The sequence below is a fragment of the Bos mutus genome, chromosome 1, assembly GCF_027580195.1.
Source record: "Bos mutus isolate GX-2022 chromosome 1, NWIPB_WYAK_1.1, whole genome shotgun sequence".
Lineage (NCBI taxonomy): Eukaryota > Metazoa > Chordata > Mammalia > Artiodactyla > Bovidae > Bos > Bos mutus.
The window spans coordinates 127,252,498-127,278,070 of record NC_091617.1 but is presented as its reverse complement, the minus strand read 5'-3'; the positions used below and the strand labels follow the sequence as shown (position 1 = coordinate 127,278,070).

At 45.5% G+C, this 25,573-nt stretch overlaps 1 protein-coding gene across 2 annotated transcripts in view; it reads left to right on the top strand.

The window, feature by feature from the left end:
• CLSTN2 (calsyntenin 2) overlaps positions 1-25,573 on the top strand; it is a 742,362-nt gene that overhangs the window by 667,343 nt on the left and 49,446 nt on the right. For both annotated transcript variants that reach the window (XM_070375497.1, XM_070375500.1), the window contains exon 9: positions 23,525-23,687. In XM_070375497.1, the coding sequence (XP_070231598.1) occupies positions 23,525-23,687 (163 nt within the window). The remainder of the gene's footprint in view (positions 1-23,524; positions 23,688-25,573) is intronic.

Here is a 25,573-nt window from a genome sequence, read left to right as displayed (position 1 = left end):
AGGTTTCCTTTTCACTGCGTGACTTACATCCCCACCTACCACCTGCACTAAAAACCATCTACCTTTTAGAATTCAGCAGTGAGGCAGCCTTTAATTACCTAATCTCTTCAGTGTCCCGAAAGTGTAATTAGTTTGACTGGACCTTGTAATTAAATGGTCAGACAAACATGTGGGAGGACACCATTCACTTGGGATTCTTTTCTGTCTTTTTCTGGGCTGAGGCTCTGAGAACTGCAGCCCCACAAAGACCCAGCCCAGTGCCAAGCTGCCCTAAGGCCTGGATGCCAGGGCAGCATTTAGAGATGGAGGGGCTGGTCTTTGTGCCAGACAGCTGGGTTACTGGCAGAAGTGCCCTTGGTGGAGTGGTGGTACAATTCCTCCATCTCTAAATATTTCTTGTGGATTGCCTCTCACTGGCCTGCCCGGGTGTCTGAGGTTCACCCCTTGCCTTACATGGGGTACAGATATTTAAGACCCCTTTAAAAAAAAAAAAAAAAAGAAGACACATGCTCTTACCAAAGGGAGGGCAGAGTGTGGATATCAGGGCATTTCATAGGGAGCAGCTGGTGGGCTGCCATCTATGGGGTCGCACAGAGTCGGACACGACTGAAGTGACTTAGCATAGCTTAGCTCAGGAAAGTCCAGGTTGTGCTGTGTGCATGCTCAGTTACTTCAGTCGTGTCTGACTCTTTGTGACCCTATGGACTGTAGCCTGCCAGGCTCCTCTGTCCACAGGATTCTCCAGGCAAGAATACTACAAAATAAACAAGCTCAATACCAGAAAAATAAATGACCCAATCAAAAAGTGGGCCAAAGAGCTAAACAGACATTTCTCCAAAGAAGACATACAGGTGGCTAACAAACACATGAAAAGATGCTCACCATCACTCATTATCAGAGAAATGCAAATCGAAACCACAATGAGGTACCATCTCACGCCGCTCAGAATGGCTGCCATTACAGAGTCTACAAGCAATAAATGATGGAGAGAGTGTGGAGAGAAGGGAACCCCTCTTACACTGTTGGTGGGAGTGCAAACTAGTACAGCCATTATGGAGAACAGTGTGGAGATTCCTTAAAAAACTGGAAATAGAACTGCCATATGATCCAGCCCACTGCTGGGCATACACACCGAAGAAACCAAAATTGAAAGAGAAACATGTACCCCAGTGTTTACTGCAGCACTGTTTATAACAGCCAGGACATGGAAGCAACCTAGATGTCCATTGGCAGACAAATGGATAAGGAACTTGTGGTACATAAATGCAATGGAATATTACTCAGCTATGAAAAAGAATGCATTTAAGTCAGTTCCGTGAGATGGATAAAACTGGAGCCTATTATACAGAGTGAATTAAGTCAGAAAGAGAAACAATACATATATTAATGCATATATGTGGAATTTAGAAAGACAGTAACAATGACCCTATATGTAAGACAGCAAAAGAGACACAGATGTAAAGAATAGACTTTTGGACTCTGTGGGAGAAGGCAAGGAAGGGTGTGATGATTTGAGAGAATAGCATTGAAACATATTTATTGCCATATGTAAAATAGATGACCAGTGCAAGTTGATGCATGAAGCAGGACACTCAAAGCCAGTGCTCTGGGACAACCCAGAGGAAGGGGGTTCAGGATGAGGGGACACATGTAAAACCGTGGCTGATTCATGTCGATGTAGGGCAGAAACCACCACAGTATTGTAAAGTAATTAGCCTCCAATTGAAATAAATTAATTAATTGAGAAAGAATATACTAGAGTGGGTTGGCATGCCCTCCTCCAGGGGATCTTCCCAACCCAGGGATCAAACCCATGTCTGTTAGGCCCCCTGCATTGGCGGGCAGGGTCTTTACCACTAGTGCCACCTGGGAAGCCATAGGTCCGGGTTAGGGGTCCCCAAGGCTAGGCTCAGGAATTCAGAGTCAGCTTATGACCCTTGAGGATTCTGAACGTAAATATCTCCTCTTTCATCCACTTAGCATAAGAGGAAGGCATTTCTCATTAAATATCAGAGGCTGGTCCCCAAACCAGTCTTGCTGATCAGTGTTTAAGGAGACAGAAAATATCTGGGAAATGAGCAGACCAAGCAGCACATACATATATAGGGATGACCACAGACAAAAAGCATATTTGATGATAAAAGTGGGCTTATTTATGAAACAGAAATAGACTCACAGACATAGAAAACAAACTTCTGGTTACCAAAGGAGAAAGCAAGGGAGGGATAAATTAGTTGGGATTAATATATACATACTACTATATATAAAACAGATAACCAACAAGATTCTACTATATAGCATAAGGAACTATATTCAGTATTTTGTTGTTGTTGTTCAGTCACTAACCTGTGTGCAACTCTTTGGGACCCCATGAACTGCAGCATGCCAGGCTTCCCTGTCCTTCACTATCTCCTGGAGTTTGTTCAAACTCATGTCCATTGAGTCGATGATGCCATCCAGCTATGTCATCCTCTGTTGCCCCCTTCTCCTCCTGCCCTCAATCTTTACCAACATCACGGTATTTTCCAAGCCCCTTGGTATCTTGTAATAACCTATAATGGAAAAGAATCTGAAAAAGAATATATCACTTAGTTGCACACCTGAAACTAACACAATATTGTAAACTATACTTCTATTTAAAATAGAGAAATGTATTTGAAAATTAGAAATATACCCCTATTGGTGAGGGAGAGAAGCTTTCTAATAGATGTGGGCAATCCCACAATGGAACCAAAGCAAAGCATTCAAGCAGGAGCCTGCAGTCGTGAATCGATAACATGGCATGTGCTCAGAGGATGGGGAACCGGGGAAAGTGTTCCTGAATCAGGGAGGAGAGGGGCTCTGCTCTATTTTTGCCTGCATTGAGCTAGCATTGTGTTGTTTCTGCTGGGTCAGTTTTCATGTGTTCACTGGGTTGAAGAAAATACCAAGGAAGCAGTGTTTTCTGGAATCAGGAGCCCCCCAGCTCCCTAAGCTGCCTCTGATGGAATCATGGCACTTCTGCAGGCATGTATGATTCTCATTTGTAGAACACATAGAACACTCACCCTGTCATCCTCCCTGGGACTCTGAGGAGAATGTTGGATAACATGAGGGGTACTTTGAAAATAATAAGGTGTTAGTTCATTAATGGAAAATGATGAGCGCTGTTGCCATTAATGATGGTTATTAAGTATCCGTTATAAATACAAATTAATCCTAAATCTGATGAGGAAGGAGGTGGGTATAAAAAAGTAAGAGAGATCTAAGTGAATGTATCTAAAAGGCAGTAATGATAGCAATTGAGAACCAGCCTGGCTCCTCTAATCTCTAGGTGAGTGTTGTGGGGAGGGGAGACCTCCCTGACCCGCTTAATGGAAGGAGTCTGTTGAGAGAGCCAGCCCTGCACTCAACTCTGTGGTGAACGAGGCATCTTCTTTACAAAGCGACTCATCCCCTCCCCTGACCTACTCCTATTCTCCCTCTCCTTACTAGCTAGCTTGCCTGAATTTGCATCCCTTTCTCCTTAGACTAAGGGACTGAAGGTGCGGTCTGGATAGGGGTGTTTGCAAGGGCACTCGCTATCACTCTGACACTCTAACACCCTTTGCAGGTCATCTATCTGCAGCCACCCCACAAGTACCAATAGCTGGTATGGTGTCAGTCCTCCAGCAAACCTGTAGGAGCGGCCTCCCCTGCCCGGCCTGAGGGACGCCCTGCCACTCAGTGCTTAGGGATGAAATGGAATGCTTTGGGAAGCCTCACCTCCTCTCCCAAGGCCCTCCAGCTTTCAACAGTGCCTACATCCACTTGATGTACAAGGACCCCTGACAGACACGCTCTTCAAAGTCTCATCCAACAATGAACTGATCTTTCTTGTGTGAGAACAGCACATCTTGGTGTAGAGCAGAGTTTCTCCATTCTCATGTGTAAGCCCATCACCTGGAGACCTTGTTAGAATGTGGATTCTGATTCCGTGTTGGGGCAGGATCTGAGATTCTCATTTCTGACCAGCTCCCAGGGGACACCTTTGCTGCTAGCAGGTGCTGTTGCTGATGGATGACTCGTGTTTTACTCAGCAAGGCTTTTCAGCCAGGTTCTGGTCAAAAACTCACTGTGAAACCTTGGGCCAGTTATTTAACCTCTCTGAGCCTTCCTGGATCTGTAAAGTGGCGAAAATAATAGTATTGCCTCCAATAGTTGTTGGAAGAACTGAGTAAGGCAATGCCTGCAGAATCCTTGGCCCTGGGAGTAACACAAAGCAGATGAGAGAGGGTGGTACTTGCAGTACCAACATTGAGTGGGGTCACAGGATGATGGGGGCAACCCTTCTCCTAAGGGTGCCTTTCCCTGGGAAGACATTTCAGAGATTTGAAGAGCACATCATTTAGGTTTAGTACTGCCTGGAGCCAAGGCCAACAATTTCCACATCTCTAAATGTAAAGACTGTTGGCATTTCAGGAAAATGAGCCCCTATTAAACAGCATTTAATTCATGGGGAACTGGCTTTGGGGAGATTCAGTAGGTCCCCAGTTGTGTGGTCTGTGGCCAGCCCATTTAAATGTCTTTAGTTACATGGAATTCTTGTTTGTTTGTTTATTTAAAGTGACCATAGATGACATATAATGAGAAACACTTTAAAATACTGAGGGCAGTCAGGGATCAGAGTAACTGTGCCTGGTATCAGTGAAGGATTTGGGGCTGGGCCGGAGAGATGGAGAGCTGTGTAGGATGCACAGGTGGGAACAGGTCTGGGTGGGCCAACCAGGGTAAGAGAAGTAGAAGGAGGGGTGACCGATGTAAGTGAGATGCAAAAATGGAGCTGACTACCAAAAGAGGACAGTGAGAAAATGGGTGTGTTTGGAGAAGCAGGGATTATGGGTTTGATGAGATGGGTGTGTTGGTTTCCTATTGTTACTGTACAGGTTGCCACATACTTGTAGCTTCAAACAACACAAATTTATAATCTTGGAGTTTGGAGGTCAGATGTCTGAAATTAGAAGTATTGGGTTGACCAAAAAGTTTGTTCTATTCTTCCATAAGATGTTACAGAAAAACCTGAAGGAAACTTTTGACCAACCCAATAAAATCAAGGTGTTGAAAGAGTGATGTTCATTCTGAAAGCCCTGGGGTGAATGGGACTCCCTTCCCTTTCTGGCTTCTGGAGGCTGCCCCCACATTCCTCAGCTTGTGGCACTTCCTATATCATCCAGGTTAGCAGTCGCATGGGCCCCTGCTTCATCACATCACCTCTGAACCTCTTGCCTCCCTTTCACTTACAAGGACCCTTGAGGTTGCATTGGCTTTACCTGGATAATCAGGCTAATTTCTCATCTCAAAATCTCTCACTTAATCACTTCTGAAAAGTCCTTTTGCCAAGTAAGAGAACATAGTCACAGATTTTATGGGTCAGGGTATAGATATCTCTGGGGCTATTATTCTGCCTACAAGTTCAGTTCAGTCACTCAGTCATGTCTGACTCTTTGCGACCCCATTGACTGCAGCACACCAGGCCTCCCTGTCCATCACCAACCCCGGGAGCTTGCTCAAACTTATGTCCATGGAGTCAGTGATGCCATCCAACCATCTCATCCTCTGTCATCCCCTTCTCATCCCACCTTCAATCTTTCCCAGCATCAGGGTCTTTTCCAGTGAGTCAGTTCTTTATATCAGGTGGCCAAAGTATTGAAGTTTCAGCTTCAGCATCAGTCCTTCCAATGAGTATTCAGGACTGATTTCCTTTAGGATTGACTAATTTGATCTCCTTGCAGTCCAAGGGACTCTCAAGAGTCTTCTCCAACACCACAGTTCAAAAGCATCAATTCTTCAGCGTTCAGCTTTGTTTATAGTCCAACTCTCACATCCAAGCCTACAAGTTGGGGGTGACTTTAATGTGTCTGTCTGCCAGTATTTTGTTAGAAATGCAACTTAATAAAGAAGTTCCTTAAAAAAAGAAAGAATCGAAAAATTTTACCCAAGAGTTTGGGACAGAGGGAAAAATTGTTTTCATGACCCAATTATCTTACTATATTAGCGTATTTGTCAGGAGAACGTCCCCTTTACACAAACACTGAGGACCAAGGTCATACATGGCATCCTGGCAGAGTTGCCTTCATCTGGGATCCCCAAGGAAGAGCCACAGGACAGGAAAGGCAGCCTGCAGGCCACGAGGACCTGGGAGAGTCCTTGTCTTGGTCTTCCCTCCCTCTTCTCAGCACTGCCCTCCCCTTCCCTGGTAAATTCAACCCCTCCCCCTAGAATCTCAGTGTACTAAGAAAAACTCACCTGTGTACTTTTCCTTTACTCTCATGCTATGCCACACTCATAACTCTTCTGATATTAGATGTGCTTTTTTTTTTTCTTCTTTTCTATACAAAGCAATTCTCCCCAGTATCAGTTGGATGTCCTACCATTCGATTCAGTTTCTGTCACTAACTGGAATTAGCACAGACCGCAGAGAATAAGGGCTCAGTCACGTGAGACACACCCACTTCAGATGCCAATCACAAGTAGTAAGTCCCCAGGTTACCCACCACTTCTGTCCAGCTAGGCTACAAGTCGGAGGTCCCCATGACCCCTTCCTTGGATTTGATCATTTGCTAGAACAGCTCACAGAATTCAGGGGAATATTTACCTGTGTTGATCAGTTTTATGTAATAAAATATACAGATAAAGGATACAGATGAGCAAGCAGTCAGATGAAGAGACACATAGGGTGAGATCTGGAAGGGTCCCAAACTCAGGAGCTTCTGTCCCTGTGAAATTGGGGTCTGTTATCCAGTGGTCATGTATGGATGTGAGAGTTGAACTGTGAAGAAGGCTGAGTGCCGAAGAATTGATGCTTTTGAACTGTGGTGTTAGAGAAGACTCTTAAGAGTCCCTTGGACTGCAAGGAGATCCAACCAGTCCATCCTAAAGGAGATCAGTCCTGGGTATTCAGAAGGACTGATGCTGAAGCTGAAACTCCAGTACTTTGGCCACCTCATGCAAAGAGGTGACTCACTGGAAAAGACCCTGATGCTGGGAGGGATTGGGGGCAGGAGGAGAAGTGGACAACAGAGGATGAGATGGCTAGATGGCATCACTGACTCTATGGATGTGAGTCTGAGTGAACTCTGGGAGTTGGTGATGGACAGGGAGGACTGGCGTGCTGCAATTCCCGGGGTCACAAAGAGTCAGACATGATTGAGTGACTGAACTGAACTAAACTGACCCTTCTAGTACATAGGTGTATTTGCCAACCCAGAAGTTGACGGATACTGAACCCCATACTATTGGAATTTTTATGGAGGCTTTATCATGTAGGCATGATACATGAGTAACTCTTTCTGCAACCCCTTTCCCCTCTCCCCTCTCCCTAGAATAGTGGGTAGGACTAAAAGTTCCAAGCTTCCAGTCATGGCTTGGCCTTTCTGGTGACTGATGCTCATCTACCAAGAGTAGCCTTATGAGAACAAATGGCATTTCTATGACACAGGAAGTCCCAAGAGGGTGAGGTACTCGGTGTCAGATGCTTTTATCATTGAGGAAATCACAAAGGTCTTAGCTCTGTGTCAGGAACTGGGATCAAAGATTAATGTTAGGACAAAATATTCTCCTAGCACTCCTATTTACAAGGATTTTTAGGTCAGGAACCAGAGGCAGAGACCAGTATTTTACATATATATACACACACACACACACACACATATATATAGTATTCAGTTCAGTTCAGTTGCTTAGTGGTGTCCCACTCTTTGCGACCCCATGAATCGCAGCAAGCCAGGCCTCCCTGTCCATAACCAACTCCCGGAATTCACTCAGACTCACATCCATCGAGGCAGTGATGCCATCTAGCCATCTCATCCTCTGTTTTCCCCTTCTCCTCCTGCCCCCAATCCCTCCCAGCATCAGAGTCTTTTCCAATGAGTCAACTCTTCGCATGAGGTGGCCAAAGTACTGGAGTCTCAGCTTTAGCATCATTCCTTCCAAAGAAATCCCAGGGCTGATCTCCTTCAGAATGGACTGGTTGGATCTCCTTGCAGTCCAAGGGACTCTCAAGAGTCTTCTCCAACACCACAGTTCAAAAGCATCAATTCTTCGGTGCTCAGCCTTCTTCACAGTCCAACTCTCACATCCATACATAACCACAGGAAAAACCATAGCCTTGACTAGACGAACCTTCGTTAGCAAAGTAATGTCTCTGCTTTTGAATATGCTATCTACGTTGGTCATAACTTTCCTTCCAAGGAGTAAGCATCTTTTAATTTCATGGCTATAGTCACCATCTGCAGTGATTTTGGAGCCCAGAAAAATAAAGTCTGACACTGTTTCCACTGTTTCTCCATCTATTTCCCATGAAGTGATGGGACCGGATGCCATGATCTTCGTTTTCTGAATGTTGAGCTTTAAGCCAACTTTTTCACTCTCCACTTTCACTTTCATCAAGAGGCTTTTTAGTTCCTCTTCACTTTCTGCCTTAAGGGTGGTGTCATCTGCATATCTGAGGTGATTGATATTTCTCCCAGCAGTCTTGATTCCAGCTTGTGTTTCTTCCAGTCCAGCGTTTCTCATATAAGTTAAATAAGCAGGGTGATAATATACAGCCTTGACGTACTCCTTTTCCTATTTGGAACCAGTCTGTTGTTCCATGTCCAGTTCTAACTGTTGCTTCCTGGCCTGCATATAAGTTTCTCAAGAGGCAGGTCAGGTGGTCTGGTATTCCCATCTCTTTCAGAATTTTCCACGGTTTATTGTGATCCACACAGTCAAAGGCTTTGGCATAGTCAATAAAGCAGAAATGGATGCTTTTCTGGAACTCTCTTGTTTTTTCCATGATCCAGCAGATGTTGGCAATTTGATCTCTGGTTCCTCTGCCTTTCTAAAACCAGCTTGAACATCAGCAAGTTCACGGTTCACGTATTGCTGAAGCCTGGCTTGGAAAATTTTGAGCATTACTAGCATTATCTTGTTCATATTCAGGCATAATAATAAGCACTCAATGAAGTGGTCTTAAGTCTGAGCATCTCCCCCACTTCTGCCAGATCACCAGAGAGAGAATCTCAGAGGCCTGGCCTGGCAGAGCCAAGGCTCCAGGCTCCCCAAGCAGGACCTCAGCCTCTTCCACACGAGGCAGGGTGCCTAGCACATGGCAGGCTGCATGCATATTGGTTGGATGAATGAATGAATATAGTGTACAGACTTTTCAATGGGATTCAATTATTTAATTATTGATGCATCTTTTATGTACATTTCCAGAACACTTATAACATATCCCAATTTACTGTTCACAGGATTCAAATAGCCTTTCCTCATCCCCAAAACAATGGTGACCTACGTGGCCACTTTGCTGTTTCTATCAAGTACACGGTAGAATAGAATGCTGGGCACAGCCTTGGAGAACTTTCTATTAATAAGTCCCAGCCCTGCAATTTGGGAACATGGCCAGAACAAGGCTATTATGGGTTGAACTGGATTCCTCCAAAAAAGTTGTTAAAGTCCTAACCTCCAGTACCCCAGAAAGTGACTTTATTTGCAAAGATTGTTACAAATGCAATTAGCAAGATGAAGTCATACTGGAGTAGGGTGGACCGCAACCCCCTAACCCAATATGACTGGTGTCTTAGAAGATGACCATGTGAAGATGGAGGATTGGTAGAATGTATCTGTGAGCCCAGGAGAGGCCTGTGGCTACCTGACTCTAGGCATGGAGCAGACCTTCCAAAGAGGTCTGCTTCCATGGAGCAGACCCCTGCAGAGGACCAACCCTGCTAGCATCTTGATCTCAGACTTCTAGCCTGCAGAGCTGTAAGACCAATCATTCTTGGTCTCAGGAGACCAGTGGGTGGTCTTTTGGTGTAGCACCCCTTGTTGTTGTTTAGTCGCTAGGTCATGTCCTACTCTTTTGTGACCCCATGATTGTAGCCCACCAGGATTTTCTGTCCATGGAATTTCTCAGGCAAGAATAATGGAGCACGTTGCCATTTCCTCCTCTAGGGGATCTTCCTGACCCTGTGATCAAACCTATGTCTCTTGCATTGCAGGTGGATGCTTTACCACTGTACTACCTGGGGTCCCTAGCAGCCCACGCAAAGTAATACAAAGGCTAACACAGAATTGTGCACTGAGACCTCCCCGGTCTTGTTTGAAGGCTATACAGTCTGGTCCCCACACAGTGTAGCTTGGATAGAGGCCAGGGTGGATGAACCACACATATCTCTCTTAATGTAGCAGCCCATTTGTATTTCCTGACATCTACAGTCAGACCCAAGGTTGAAACCAGCAGGTGCTTTGCACCTGATCAGTACTTCATTGGTGCCCCAGAATCCATGCTGAGTGACTATTCTGGGCATGGGGCTAGTCAGAGCATACCACCTTGTCTCCAAAACAAGAGAAGGTTGGTGCTGGCAGGTTCCTATGTTTCTTTGGGTGTTCCAGTGGAGAAGGAAGAGGAAGTGGGGAGGGAGAAGAGATATTGCTAGATCTTAAAAACTGTTCCCAAAGCTTTGTGTGAGACTAAAACCCAAGAGTGAAAATTCCAAGTGGCGAATCTCCCTAACAGACCAATCTTAAGATCTTGGATGTGCTAATGGATTTAAAACTCTGGCTGTTCCCTAAAGATTTCTACACAGTCTGCCAAACTTAACTGGCTGACTTGTAGTTCAGACAAAGCACCAATTTCTTTGCTGTGGAATTCCTAGCAGAGGCAACCTATTCACAGTCCTTCCCTGGAGGCCCCTGTAAAATGCAGATCGGCCCCTCCCTCTCCAGAAATCACTCTGCGGATGGGGGAGCAGGGAGGAGCAGGTGATCCACGTGTGGCCAGGATGGATCTTTTCTGGAGCAGCCATGTGAAGTTTACAGCCAAAGCGCACTGACAGTCGTCTGTTATTATAATCAGGCAATCCAGAGGCCACCAGGGCAAAATCAGAGTGGGAAGCCCATGTGGTGGAGTATCTGTGCTAGAAGTTCAGCCACTCTGTTTGGAAGGCATGCTTGTCTCAGCCACTCTACTGAAGAGCTAACAAATACACACCAGGTGGGCATGTGACCAAAGGTGAGACAGGTTAGCCACGTGGCACCTGGTTTGCAGAGCCAAAACCTAAGGAGATCCCAGTGAGATTTGAGACGCAGGAGGCACTGGCTGACTTGGCATGTGCTATGTCTTTGGAGATGGAAATACTTAAACAATTCCATTAAAAATCAGCTCAATTTTCCAAGGGGGCAGAATTTATTATTTGAATTATTCAAGGGAATTTTATTCATCTACACCAAGATATTAATAAATGTCAACTAAATTATAATTATGTTTCGCTAAAGATATCTGCTGAGATGCCTCCTCTTTTTTTAACTTGCAAGGAGAAGTCAAACTGTGTGTTTATAGACAGCCAGCCTTAATATTCTGAGTGGCAGGATGAAAAATTAATTTTCTTCAAATGCATACATCACTGAATAGTTAGCTGCATCTGAGCAGCCTGGGGTCCCCCTCAAAGAGCCTATGATTCATTTTTATCTTTGCCAAAGGATAACATTCAAAGGCACCTGAGGACAGGAAGCAGGAGTTCTGGGCTCCAGCCCTGCCATCTACAAATTCCTTTACGTTGACCAAGTCCCTGATATTCTCTGGCCCAAAGGCTGGTCAGAGGCCCCAGGGGACCCTCCCACCTACTCTTCTGCAGCTCCTCCAAAACATCTATTCCTCCCTCTCTTGCTGAAGGCAGGAGGCTGAGGGCTCCTGAGGATGGGGTCTATCCTCCTTAGCACAACATAAATCTTTACCACCCCCATCTCCTTCTTTGACTTCCCTGGTGGCTCAGACAGTAAAGCATCTGTCAACGATGCAGGAGACCCAGGTTCGATTCCTGGGTGGGGAAGATCCCCTGGAGAAGGAAATGGCAATCCACTCCAGTACTCTCGCCTGGAAAACCCCATGGACGGAGGAGCCTGGTGGGCTACAGTCCATGGGGTCTCAAAGAGTTGGACACGACTGAGTGACTTCCCTTTCTCCTTCTTTGCACATCCCTCCTTATGGTGCTCACCCGGTCTCCAGGTCCTTTAAGTTCTCCCCTCACTTTCTTTTTGGAAAGGTCACTGGGCACTTGGTACCCAGGACTTGGTTGCCATTGTGGCTGAAAGGCTGTCTGCCCAGTAACAGAAGAAGAGGCCTCAGGGGAGAGCAGACAGGGCTTTGCAGAATATGGCACCTATTCATCCATCCATCCAAGCTTTCACTCATGCTATCTGTAGTTATCAAGAACCTACCACATACCTGGAGACAGACATGGTTCTTGCCCTCATGGATCTTGGAGTCAAGGACTGGCTTCACCAATAGGACAGCCACCAGCCACGTGTGACTGTTGAGCCCTTGAAATGCAGCTAGTCTGAACTGAGATGTGCTGTTAATATGACAGACACAAAGACTTTACAAGAAAAACATAATGGAAAATGTCTTACTAAGTTTTACTATAGATTACATGTTGAAATGATAAATGGATATATCAGATTAAATAGAGTATAGTATTAAAGTTGACTCACTTTTTCTTCTTTTTTAGATTTTTAATGGAGCTACTAGAAAATGTGGGGTTACATACGTGCTTTAAGTTTTGAGAGGGACTTGAGAAGGTGGAGGTGGGCAAGGATGGGGTGGGCTGATACAGAGTAGCCTGGGTAGCCTGAGGGGCAAGAAGCTGGGCACATCCTGGACCACCTGCAGGGAGGGCAGAGGAAGTAGTTGAAGGTAATGGGGACCAAGGAAGCACCAAGAATAGCCCCCACTTTTTTAAGCATTCACTATGTCAGATCATTTAATTTCATGGCTGCAGTCACCATCTGCAGTGATTTTGGAGCCCAAAAAAATAAAGTCTGTCACTGTTTCCAATGTTTCCCCATCTATTTGCCATGAAATGATGGGACTGGATGCCATGATCTTAGTTTTCTGAATGTTGAGTTTAAAAGATGCTGCTCCTTGGAAGAAAAGTTATGACCAACCTAGACAGCATATTAAAAAGCAGACATTACTTTGCCAACAATGGTCCATCTAGTCAAGGCTATGATTTTTCCAGTAGTCATGTATGGATGTGAGAGTTGGACTATAAAGAAAGCTGAGAACTGAAGAATTGATGCTTTTGAACTGTGGTGTTGAAGAAGACTCTTGAGAGTCCCTTGGACTGTGAGGAGTACACCCTAAAGGAAATCAGTCCTGAATATTCATTGGAAGGACTGATGTTGAAGCTGAAATGCCAATACTTTGGCCACCTGATGAGAAGAACCGACTCATTTGAAAAGACTCTGATGCTGGGAAAGATTAAAGGTGGGAGGAGAAGGGGACGACAGAGGATGAGATGGTTGGATGGCATCACCGACTCAATGGACATGAGTTTGAGCAAGCTCCAGGAGTTGGTGATGGACAGGGAAGCCTGCCATGCATGGGGTCGCAAAGAGTCAGACACAACTGAGCGACTGAACTGAACTGATGTCAGGTCATATATATGAGGTACTCATGAGGCGGTTACTAATGTTCTTATTTCCATTTTATAGATGAAGAAACTGAGGCACAGAGAGGGAATGTGACTTGCCTGTCACCTGTCACATTGTGCCATGACAGCCAGGAAGTAGTCAAATCAGGATTTGAGTGTAGGGGCCAGACTCCAGAGCCTCAGTGTTGAACTTGCTACAGCCTCTCTCTAGGATTGGGCTGAGGAGTGAGCCCCTGGTGGGGAATGGGCACCCCGTAGGTTTGGAGCAGCGAAGAGCCCGGTCTGAGGAGACAGGAAGGCTAATCGAGGGGCAGGGAGTTTGGAGGAGACCCCATGTGTGCTGGCAGCAGTGGGGCTGGGAGAAGGGCCGGGACTGGCGCTTCCACGGCGCCTACTCTGAGGCCAGTCTCTGCCCACCCTGTTACAAGCCGTGCCCTCATCCTTGTGTTCCAGCCACAGGCCCACCACCTGCGCTGTTCCTCTGCCTCCAGCATTCTTACTGACCCCCTCACCTGCCTCCTTCATTTCACCATCACTTCCAGCCTCCATAACTGAATAAACCTCCCAATTATGGACTCATTTTGCACCTGGTACATCCCTTTCATGGACTTTGCAGGTGGCGCTAGTGGTAAAGAACCTGCCTGCCAATGTAGAAGACATAAGAGATGCGTGTTTGATCCCTGGATTGGGCAGATCCCCTGGAGGAGGGCATGGCAACCCAATCCAGTATTCTTGCCTGGAGAATCCCCATTGACAGAGGAGCCTGGTGGGCTATAGTCCATAGGGTCACAAAAAGTCGGACATGACTTAAGGGATTTAGCACATACACATGCACATCCCATTCTAGTATGTCTTTCAGATATAAAGTTACATTTATTTATGTGAACATTTCATTTTCTGTCTATTCCCTTAGGGAAGGAACTGTGTCTATTTTTGCTCACTTTATATATGCAACACCTAGAATAATTCCTGACCCATTACTGCTATCAGTAAATATCCATTGGATACATAATCAGATCTTCCTGCAACATGGATGTTCTATCCACTGTACAGATGAAGAAACTGGCACTTAAAGAAACTTGCCCCAGGTTCCAGATCAGAAAGGTGGTTTCCCCTACTACAAAGCCATTGCCTGTCAGTGAGACTGCAAGGAGGCAACCATGCCTGGGGGTGGGATGGGGGGTAGGGTGGGAGGCTGCTAAGATAGTCCTGGGTCCTTTCCAGGCCAGGGTCTTACTGTTACTAGGACTCACTCATATCTGATGACCTTCACCCTCCTTCCTTGACCCCATGAGGCTCCAATCTCCCAGAACTCTCCATGTCTGCTGAACTTTTGCGACCCTTCCTCTTGGGCTGCCAGCCTAGTGAGGTCACCAGGATTCCAGGTGTTTGATACAGATATGGCCTCATCCCCATGATCATGATCATGCTCCAGCTTCCTAACCTGGACTCTCATCACCTTTTTCTAGAGGAACCAATTCCACTATTGCTGGCTTATACTGTAATCATTCATTCATTCAGTAATTGTAAGTGGCCATTGTTTCCCTTAGACCGTACCTTTAGAAACTCACAGTCTTTTATGGGACGGAGTCTTACTCATGTGGTGGAACCCTAACTGCCTCAACCCCATCCTAAAATGATGGGGTTCACTCACTTTCAAGACAATTCCTTTCTAGAACCATGTAATCTGTCTTGGTGCAGTCAATTGTGATCAGGGAAAGAACCGTAGAGGAGGAATAGTCTCTTTCCTAATTGTCAAGTTGAAGACACATGCTTCCTGGCCTGTTAAAATATTAAACTTTCTCTGTACACAGTCGCTTACAACCCGCAACAGGCAGACCATGCCTCCAAGGCTCCAATCTGAGCCCCAAGGCCCTGACAGATGTTAGCTGTTGGGGAAATTCAGGATGAGAATACCTGTAGATGAATTCCATGGCATGTCCTGGAAACAAAAACCAGGGAGGAGGGGGAAAGCTGGGCTTGAGAGGCTTTTTGTTTTGGGGGGTGTGAGGGAGTGCTCAAATGTATGATCAGAGGCAGGAAAGCTTCCAGGTGGGGCAGGAGGGATGGTGAGAGGGGAGGGTATATAGAGGCAGGAGCATCTGGTGGACAGCAGGAGGGCGCTGGTAGAAATCTTCCTGTTTTGTTTGCTGTCACATTCCCAATTCCAGGGAAGTGCCTGGGACATAGTGGGCACTCAGTCTGTGTTGAATGAACTGAATGAATCTCACAGGATGTGTCTTCTGAGATTTTTGTTCCAGGTGATATTCATAGGTGCCCCAAGGGCTTCCCAGGTGGCGCATAGGTAAAGAACCTGCCTGCCAATGCCAGAGATACAAGAGTTATGGGTTCAATCCCTGGATCAGGAAGATCCCCTGAAGTAGGAAATGGCAACCCACTCCAGCATTTTTGCCTGGGAAATCCGATGGACAGAGGAGCCTGGGGGTCTACTGTCCATGGGGTTGCAAAGAGTTGGACACGACTGAGCGCACACACACACACACACCAGAAAATAAAATAAAGGACTTCAGAAAATTTGGCAAACTGACTATTTTATTCTCCACAGTAGCACAGTAAGTTCTCTGAAGCAGTGGTTCTCAGACTTATCCTCTCTGAACCACCTAGAGGGCCTGTTAAAACACAGACCGCCAGGCCCACTCATCCTCAGTGGTCTAGGGTAGGGCTTGAGAATGTGCATGTCTAGAGCTTCAAGTTCCTAAATGTCTCAGCTCAGGCTGCTATAACAAAATACCACAGATTGCCAGTTTAGACAACAGACATTTGTTGTTGCTGTTGTTCAGTCACTAAGCTATGTCTGCCTCTTTGCAACCCCATGGAATGCAGCACGCCAGGCTTCCCTGTCCTTCACTATCTCCTGGAGTTTGCTCAGACTCATGTCTATTGAGTCAGTGATGCCATCCAACCATCTCATCCTCTGTTGTCCCCTTCTCCTCCTGCCTTCAATCTTTCCCAGCATCAGAAACTTTTCCAGTGAGTCAGCTCTTTGCATCAGATGGCCAAAGTATTGGAGCTGCAGCTTCAACGTCAGTCCTTCTGATGAATATTCAGGGTTGATTCACTCCCACTTTACTGAGAGTAAGATTTCTGCCCTAACCTCTGACTCTCACATGAACTCAGCCAACCCTACCTCTGTGGGGCTTTGCAGAATTTGCCAATCAGCCCCAGGCTGGGCAAGAGAAGCTTTGTCCTGGTTGAGGGACTAATTGAAATGCACCTTTTCATTGCATGGAAATAAGGCCCATCATTAAGACCTGGAAGTTAAAGGATCTCCCCAGGATGTCTTGCTGGGGTGACACCAGCTGATCCAGTAAGCTGATCACACAGGCAAAAATCATATCATGGTGCCAGGGCACGTCTTATCATTGCTGCATAATAAAGGTGTTCCTCTCTCCCCATGGATAAATTTAAATCCTGGGTGCTAGCAATTCTTGATTTATACTCTCTGAGCACAAATTATGAGGACGGCATTTGGGGATAGTTTTGAGGATTTGCCCAAATGTTCCTCAACCAAATTGCAAATGGGAGAAGTCGCTTTGACACAGGCCACCTTTTATGTTTCCCGCTCCCCTGGGCTCCACTGCCCTGAGTCAGCAATTGCTTTTTGACAGAAGACCCAGCAGGTGCTTTCTGAGCTGTCATAAACACCTGCTGCTGAAAAACCACTGAACTTTTCCCTGCCAATTTGGAAGTGCAGGCGACCTCCTGGGGAGATCTCAAATTGATTTGCAAATAAGAGTGGCATCTTTGCCTTGGCTTAAGGTTGATCTTAGCACTAACCAAAACCTCATCTTTCTAATGTTCCAAAACAGTGGCCTGGGGCCAGGTGGCCTTGCAAGTCCTCAGTGAGAATGCAGTTGGTTTCAATCCTCTTGGTTCATTAGCGTTCCATTTCAGCAACCGAAGTTCAATTTTGACCTACCCTTCAAATATGTCCTGTGGGGCAGGAGCTTATGAAGCTTATGTATTCACTCTCATCTGAATCTAATATGTGAGAAGGCTGCTGCAGTGAAGAGTGGCTTTCTAGAACACAAGGCACTTACTTAAATAAAGTAACACACTCCTTAGCATGGTGTACAAGCGTCTCAGGATCCCAGCCCCACTGCTTTCCACCAGCCTCACCTCCAGCCACACATACCTGACACAACACTGGTTGGAAAGTATCTTTCTATCACGCACAGAATCCATCTCTCTTGATTGCTTTATCAAATGTTTCATTTTGCTGTAATCTTTCTTCCAATTCACTAACTCTGTTGTTGGCTTTCTTGATTTATTTCAACAACTATGTCTTTTATTTCTGAAATTTCTCTCTGGTTCTTTTTCAAACCTGCCGTCCCCTATCTCCTTTGCAGTTGCTCCATTTTCTCTGGTTCCTGGAATGTGTTTCATCATTTGTTTTGTCTGCTTTCTCTCATGCATGCAAAGGATTGTTCCCTCTATGTTTTATCAGTTTTTACTCTCCGTTCATCTCCAGCAGGAATTGTCCTGCTCATGCCCTGGGTTGGGAGCACATGTCTCTCCAGAAGTTTTGAATATGTCTTTCCTAAAGGCCTAAAGACTTCAAAGATGCATTTTTAAAGTAGAGTCTAAGCTCTGAATTTCCACATCAAGTGGGCTGTTTACACTTGAAGTGAATGTGCATGCTCAGGAATGGCTTGGAGGGGTAACATCTCAGAAGAGATGCTTACCAGAGTGATTGGCTGGCTTCCCCAGCCAATCAATATTGGCAGTTGTCCCAAGACCCAGACTTCAGACAGTCCCAGACTTTATGCAGACATGCCAACTCGAGTTTTCTTTGCACAGAAGACCTGAGTCATTCCTGATTCCTGTGGGCTTTGAAACCACAGCTGATAGGCTGAGCCTTTCTCTCTTATTTTTGTTTTATATTGTTGCTGTTGTTGTTATAGTTTATGCAGCATCTCAATGTGTTTGGAAAAGGGAAGGAGTTTCCATATCTGTTCATGTTGAAAATATGCTCTAAGTATTTGGAGTACTTTGTTTTAGCTCAGTTCACACAACTCCCCCATGATGTACATACTGTTATTACCCTTACTCTACAGGTGAAGGAATTAAGGACCAGGAAGCTTTAAGTACTTTCCTGAAGTCCAGAACATGGTTCCCCAGAAATTCCTAAAGCCAGTGTGATACCCACCCTGTGACCCCTAGGCTCACCCTACAAGGACTCCCCGCCCCCTCCTTGGTTGCCCTGCCCACTGCACTCTGTGGCTGCCTTCAGCCCCAGGGCAGCCCCTCACTCTGTCCCACCCACACTCATACCAAAGCTTTATCACACTTCTCCTGCTACATTTGGTCCTCTCCCCCTGCTGAAATGCCTTCCATCTTACTGTAATGTCAAACACACTTTCTTGACCTTTCCCCTCTCTAGTACATACTGTAAATTCTAAGGAGAAACAAGGGTGGAGTGGTGAGAGCAAATGAGAGAAGCATCTTCGGAATTTGGCAGTAACTTAGCTGGAGGGAGGGACAGAGGGAGGAAGTCAAAAGCAGTGCCCAGTGTACTGGCTTGGATGACAGATTGGATGAGGGAGCATTCGCTGAGGTGGAGGACACAAGATAAGGAGCAGGCAAAGCTGGGCACAGGGCTCTTGGGCTCAGTTTGGGGCATGGTGAGTTTGAAGTGCCTGTAGGACATCTAGCTGACCACTTGGGCAATCTGACACGTGAGTCCATCACTCAAGAGAAAAGTGTCTGGGACTACTCTGGTGGTCCAGAGGTTGAGAATCCACCTGCAAAGGCAGGGGACATAGATTCGACCCCTGGTCTGGGAGTATCCCACATGCCAGGGGGCAGTTAGGCCCGTGCACCACAACTACCGAGCCTGCACACGCTAGAGCCCATGCTTCACAAGAGAAGCCTGCACACCGCAACTGAAGAGTGGCCTCCATTCGCTGCAGCTAGAGAAAGCCCACACGCAGCCGTGAAAATACAGGGCAACCAAAAAAAAAAAATTAAAAGTAAAAAATAATTATTTTAAAAAGAATAAGAGATAAGTATCTGCTCAAGACCCTGATTTGGCAGTGAGCATGCCGAAGATGCAGTTTCAATTTTTGGGTTGCGAAGATCCCCTGCAGAAGGAAATGGCATTTCACTCCAGTATTCTTGCCTGGGAAATTGCCTGGCAGAGGAGCCTGGCAGGCTACAGTCCATGGGGTCACAAAGAGTCAGGCATGACTTAGAAACTAAACAACAACAAGGGAGGATTAAATGGTACAAGGAAGAGGAAAAGCTGCTTTGACATTGAGTAGCATGTTCCAAGATTGATTGTTGCTATGACTACCATCTTCCTCAGGTCCTCAAAGATTGGTACCTCATACTGCCTATAGAAAAAAAAAAAAAAGCTATCCAAGTCCTAGGAGCTCAGTTCCAAGCTGTCCTTGTAGCCTCATCTGCCACTCCTCACCTTTCCCAAACCAATGTGACTGTGTCTGTGCTCCTTCCCTCCTCACAGGGCAATCAGACACCCACCCCCCTCTACCATGCCACCCTGGTGCCTCACACAATCTGTGGGCATGAGTCACAACTGTTGCAAGCCTTTTGTCAATTCTATGTCTGAACTGGAAGCTCCATGAGGGCAGGTGCTTTCTTTCCTTCACAAAGCAGGATATGCATTTAGTAAATGTCCACAGGACTGAATGAATGAGTGAATCTCCATTCATCCCAAACCTATTATCTTTTTTTTTTTTTTTTGGCAATAGGATTGATGAATGAAGGATTAAAAGATTGTTGCTCCATTTGCCTGAATGTTTTCCTTACCATCTATTCTTAATGGAGCCTTAGTAGTTCTAGTCACCCTACTTGCCACTTTTCCCAGCCAGAAGTTTGGATCTCACAGTGCATTGTGTCTTGTCTGTAAGACTAATCTCAGTTCCCATTTCATTCGAGTCTCTTGTGTATTTGATACCTAACCACCACCACCCCTGCCCCAAATTGAAAATCTAGAGTAAAGCACATACCTGACAAGTTCTGCATTCCACACAGCCTCTAGTACACTCCCTCACACATTGGTTTGTAGGTAAATGCATCACACATTGAATAACTATGTTCAAAAATACCTGATTTCCTGAGAAAACCAACTCGGAACTTCCCATGTGGCCTTTTCTAGGCCATTTAGACCAACTCTTGGCAGCCTAACTTCCTCCCCTCTCATGAGAGGCTTCTCCAGTCCCCAGCTCACCCTAGAGTACCACCCTGCTCCCAGCCCAGATCTCCTTGGCGTTGTTCCTGCTACCCACCCTGTAAGTGATGTGAAAGAAAGCAAGCCAGAGGACCCAGCCTCCACCCAGCTTTGGCAGACATGGAGTACTGTAGAGTCAACCAGCACATGGATTCAATGTGGCCATCAGGCCCGAGAGCATGGCCACTGGAAGTGGGGTGATGGTGACCTGGGCAAGGGAGCCCCCTTGTGCTGCCCAATTGACTTTTGTGTTCTGTCTACATTTCAAAGGGCATGAGGTGTAGAGAGGGTTACTGCACTTCCACCTGCCCTTTTCCCACCCTGGACTAGTCAGAGGTTTCCTGATGCCTCAGAGAATATCCTGGGGATGGGGGTATTCTGACTAGCCATCCTTGACTTGCATCCTGGACTGCAAGTCCAGGATACGTTGGGCCTCCTTGGATTGGAAGCTTCCTCATTCGGAACTCTCCCTAGTTTCTCATTCTTCTGTTGCTCCCAGGCCCTGTCTCCAGGTTTTCCTTTGTACCACACCTATACCCCTAGGTCAGGAGAAGGCAATGGCAACCCACTTCAGTACTCTTGCCTGGAAAATCCCATGGGTGGACGAGCCTGGTAGGCTGCAGTCCATGGGGTCGCTAAGAGTCGGACACGACTGAGCAACTTCACTTTCACTTTTTCACTTTCATGCATTGGAGAAGGAAATGGCAACCCACTCCAGTGTTCTTGCTTGGAGAATCCCAGGGACGGGGGAGCCTGGTGGGCTGCCGTCTCTGGGGTCACACAGAGTCGGACACGACTGAAGTGACTTAGCAGTATACCCCTAGATCAGCCTCACCTGGGTCCCAGACCTACCCCCAGACTCCTGTACCCAGTCCAGTGTCTGATCACAGGCATCAAGTAGGAGGGGAGTATAAATCGGGTTAGGACCTCTAGTGGGATATACGCAGTACTGAACTGAATACTTATGAAGCGTAACAGGATTTTGGAAGTGTCTGCCTGGAACCCTCCTGCTTACCTTTCAAGGGTCCCTAAAATATTCATCAGCCTTTATCAGGTTAATGGACTTCAAAAGGAGTAATTTTCTGAGACATGAGACAAGACAGTATAAAAAGAACATTAAGGGGAAAAAATCTTACTCTAAAATGAAAGGGAAAAGATCATTTAGCATCCCTGTTGGTGTTATCTATTCATGAGAAACAGCACATTTAATCCAGAGTGGGGTGTAAGGAGGACTTCGATGCCCTCACTTGGGGGTCACCTTCCTGCAGAACTCATCTGTCTCTGCTGCCACAGATGACAGGGGCGATGAAGACAAGAGGATGCAGAAGGATCTGAGGGGGAGGGAGTGGGGAAGAGATGGAGTCTAATGTGACTTCTAAGGCACTTGCTTGGATTGGAGGAAGGGGGTGCCATTCCCCAGCCTTGCCACCTTTTATTCTTCCTAGCTCCTTTCCCAAGACATGCCATGTTGGTTTCTAATTTGGATCATACTGCAAAGAGATCAAACCAGTCAATCCTAAAGGAAATCAACCCTGAATAGTCATTGGAAGGACTGCTGCTGAAACTGAAGCTCCAATACTTTGGTCACCTGATGCAAAGAGCTGGCTCACTGGAAAAGTCCCTGATGCTGGGAAAGATTGAGGGCAGAATGAGAAAAGGGCAACAGAGAATGAGATGGTTAGATAGCATCACCGACTCAATGGACATGAATTTGAGCAAACTCCGGGAGATAGTGAACGACAGAAGAGTCTGCCATGGAGGTACAGAGTCAAACATGACTTAGCGACTGAACAACAAGTGGGATTTGAGTACCTTGAGGTCAGGAATAGTGACTTTATCCTGGCTCCAAATGTCTCTACCCACCCATTAAGGTTAGGTTTTGGTTCCCAGGTCTAAGACCAAAAGTCTTAGGTACTAAAATTATGAGCAAACATGAATGTGAGTGTGCTCTGTACCAAGTTCAGCCAGGAGGACTCATTGTCATCCTTCTTTGGCTTCCCAGGGACTCTAAGGAGGGATGAAGCTGAATTTTCTTGGGAAGACTATCTGTCTTAGAATTTATTTTGCTTCAGTTGAAGGGAGCATGAGACTACAACAGCTCCTTGGGCAAGCATTAATATAGAGACAAAGGAATTGAAGGTTTTCTGTTCTTATGAAACTCCTTCTTCCTTTGTCTGTTGCTTTGTCCGTGCTCATAACTCCTAATTTCTTCCTCTTCTATTTTGTTCTTTCTTTTTCCCTTCCTCTGCCCCTTCTCTATCTTCATCTTCATTTCTACTTCCAGTCTAGCATCTTGCTTTTTATAGCACCATCCATCCTCAAGCTTTGAAAAACATTTTTGGGCTTCCCTGGTGGCTCAGAGGTTAAAGCATCTGCCTCCAATGTAGAAGACCTGGGTTTGATCCCTGGGTCGGGAAGATCCCCTGGAGAAGAAAATGGTAACCCACTCCAGTATTCTTGCCTGGAGAATCCCATGGATGGAGAAGCCTGGTAGGCTATAGTCCATGGGTCACAAAGAATTGGACATGACTGAGCAACTTCACTCACTCACTCACTCACTATTGCTCACACAGAGCAAATTTAAGTTGACACCCCCACCTGTCCACCAGAACTTGCCGACCAAGATAATCTCCATAGTCAGATATTTACCCAATGATAAGTTTCCCAGGTGTTCCTCAATTCCATGGTTTGCTCCATCATATCTGATGTGCGTTTCTATAACCTCAGTGCATATCAGCCATTATGTTCACTGAGTTCTTTGCAATAAACATTGTTAACCTAAAGGTCTCTTCTCCCTCTTTCATAATTGGAATAAAAGTCTATTGGATGTTTTATTGCATATTCAATTTTAAGTGTTGCTTCTCTTTCTTTTCACTAGATTTGTGACAAAGAATGGCATTACTATGTCATCAATGTGGAGTTTCCTGTGGTCACCTTATACATGGATGGAGCAACGTATGAACCATACCTGGTGACTAACGATTGGCCCATTCATCCATCTCACATTGCCATGCAACTGACAGTCGGCGCTTGTTGGCAAGGTAACCCTTAGGTCCAGCCCTTCTCCCTGGCCTATCTGTGTACAGTCCATCAAACGTACAGGCAGAGAAAAGGGCAAAGCAAGTGGTATGAGCTTCAGCCAGGAAAATATAGTATCCCCTACTAATAAAACAGGACTTAAAAAGTTAAGGATGAATCCAAGCTCTAACCTTGTGTAATAATAAAGCACTTGGCTTGAGACCAGATTTTGACTTTAGATCAACAGGAGCAATTTCAGAATTGCCTCTGAGTTGCTAATGCATTTTATTATTCTGGAACCTTATCTGGTTTCAAACTGGGGCTGTGTAAAGAAAAGCCTGCAAGTGGAATCTGGTATAAAAAATTGCCAGTTGGCTCTGTTGCTCTCTACACTGGTCAGGAGCCAAGGATCTCTCTTTATTCCCACTCAAATTGTCTAAGATCCCGACTCTCTGTTCTGGGAAGTCACTTCCTCTGCTGCTGCTTCTCCTCCAGTCCCCAGCCCAGACTCATCACCTCTTTGGAAGTAGGAGAGCCAGCTCTCTGAGCGTGCATCTAGCCTTTCTGTTCCCCACTCAGATTTGTGAGCATCTTTGTCTTTGCTCCCTTTAACAGCTGGGGTTCTTTGAAGTATCAGTGAGAGACCAGAGGGGAAGTAAAATGCTCCTCAAATAAGCAGATCAGTACTTGGAGATGACTCCTCAAACTCCTGATGATGCCTTCTTTGAGGGTTACTAAGATTTGAGACCTTGACCATTTGCTGTGGGGGTGGAGGAAAAAGGTGGGTTGTGGTACAAGATTATGACTTGGGAGGACTGGCTCCCTCTAGGGGAGACATAAACCCCTCTGGGTTGGGACAAAGAGTAAATTCTGGGCAGCTCCATGCAAGAGAAGATGGCAAGAAGGGCACACGGTGCAGCCCTGGGAGCACTAGGGACAAAACCCAGGAAGAAGACAAAGCAGGAATGAGGCAACGGAAGACAGTGTATTTTTTTTTTAATTGAAGTATAGTTGATTTACATTGTTGTATTAGTTTTAGGTATACAGCAAAGTGATTCAGTTATATATATACATATATATATATATATATGTATATATATATACACACTTCTTTTTTCAAATTTTTTTCCCTTATAGGTTATTGCAAAATCTTGAGTAGACTTCCCTGTGCTAAATAGTAGGTCCTTGATTATCTATTGTGTTTATAGTAGTGTGTATATTTTAATCCAAATTCCTAATTTATCCATTCCCCTCTTTCCTTTTTTGATAACCATGGTTGTTTTCTGTCTGTAAGTCTGTATCTGGGTTTTTTTTTTTCCCAGTTTTTAAATATATTTGTTATTTAACGAAAAGAATTTATTTAGCATTAATTTTTTTAATTTTTAATTGGAGGATAATTGCTTTACAATGTTTGTTGGTTTCTGCAGTGCAACAATATGAATGAGCTATATGTAATGTATATCCCCTCCCTCTTGAGCCTCTCTCCCACCCCACCCCCAGCCCAGCCCTCTAGGTCATCACGGAGCATCAGGCTGGGCTCCCTGTGTTATGAAGCAGCTTCCCACTAGTTATCTGTTTTACACATGATAGTATATATATGTCAGTGCTACTTTCTCATGTTTTTGTTTTGTATATAAGTTCATTTGTATCTCTTTTTTTTTTTTAGATTCAACGTATAAGCATTATCAATGATATTTGTCTGGTTTACTTCACCTTGTGTGATAATGTTTAGGTCCATCCATGTAGCTACATATGGCATTATTTCATTCTTTTTTTATGGCTGAGTAAGAGTGTATTTTTGAGTAGAAGTCACCTACTTGAAGTCTGATGTACATCACATGACAGTAAAAATCTTCTCAAACGTTTCATAGAATGTGATAAGAGCTCCCTCAGTATTGCAGAATTCCCC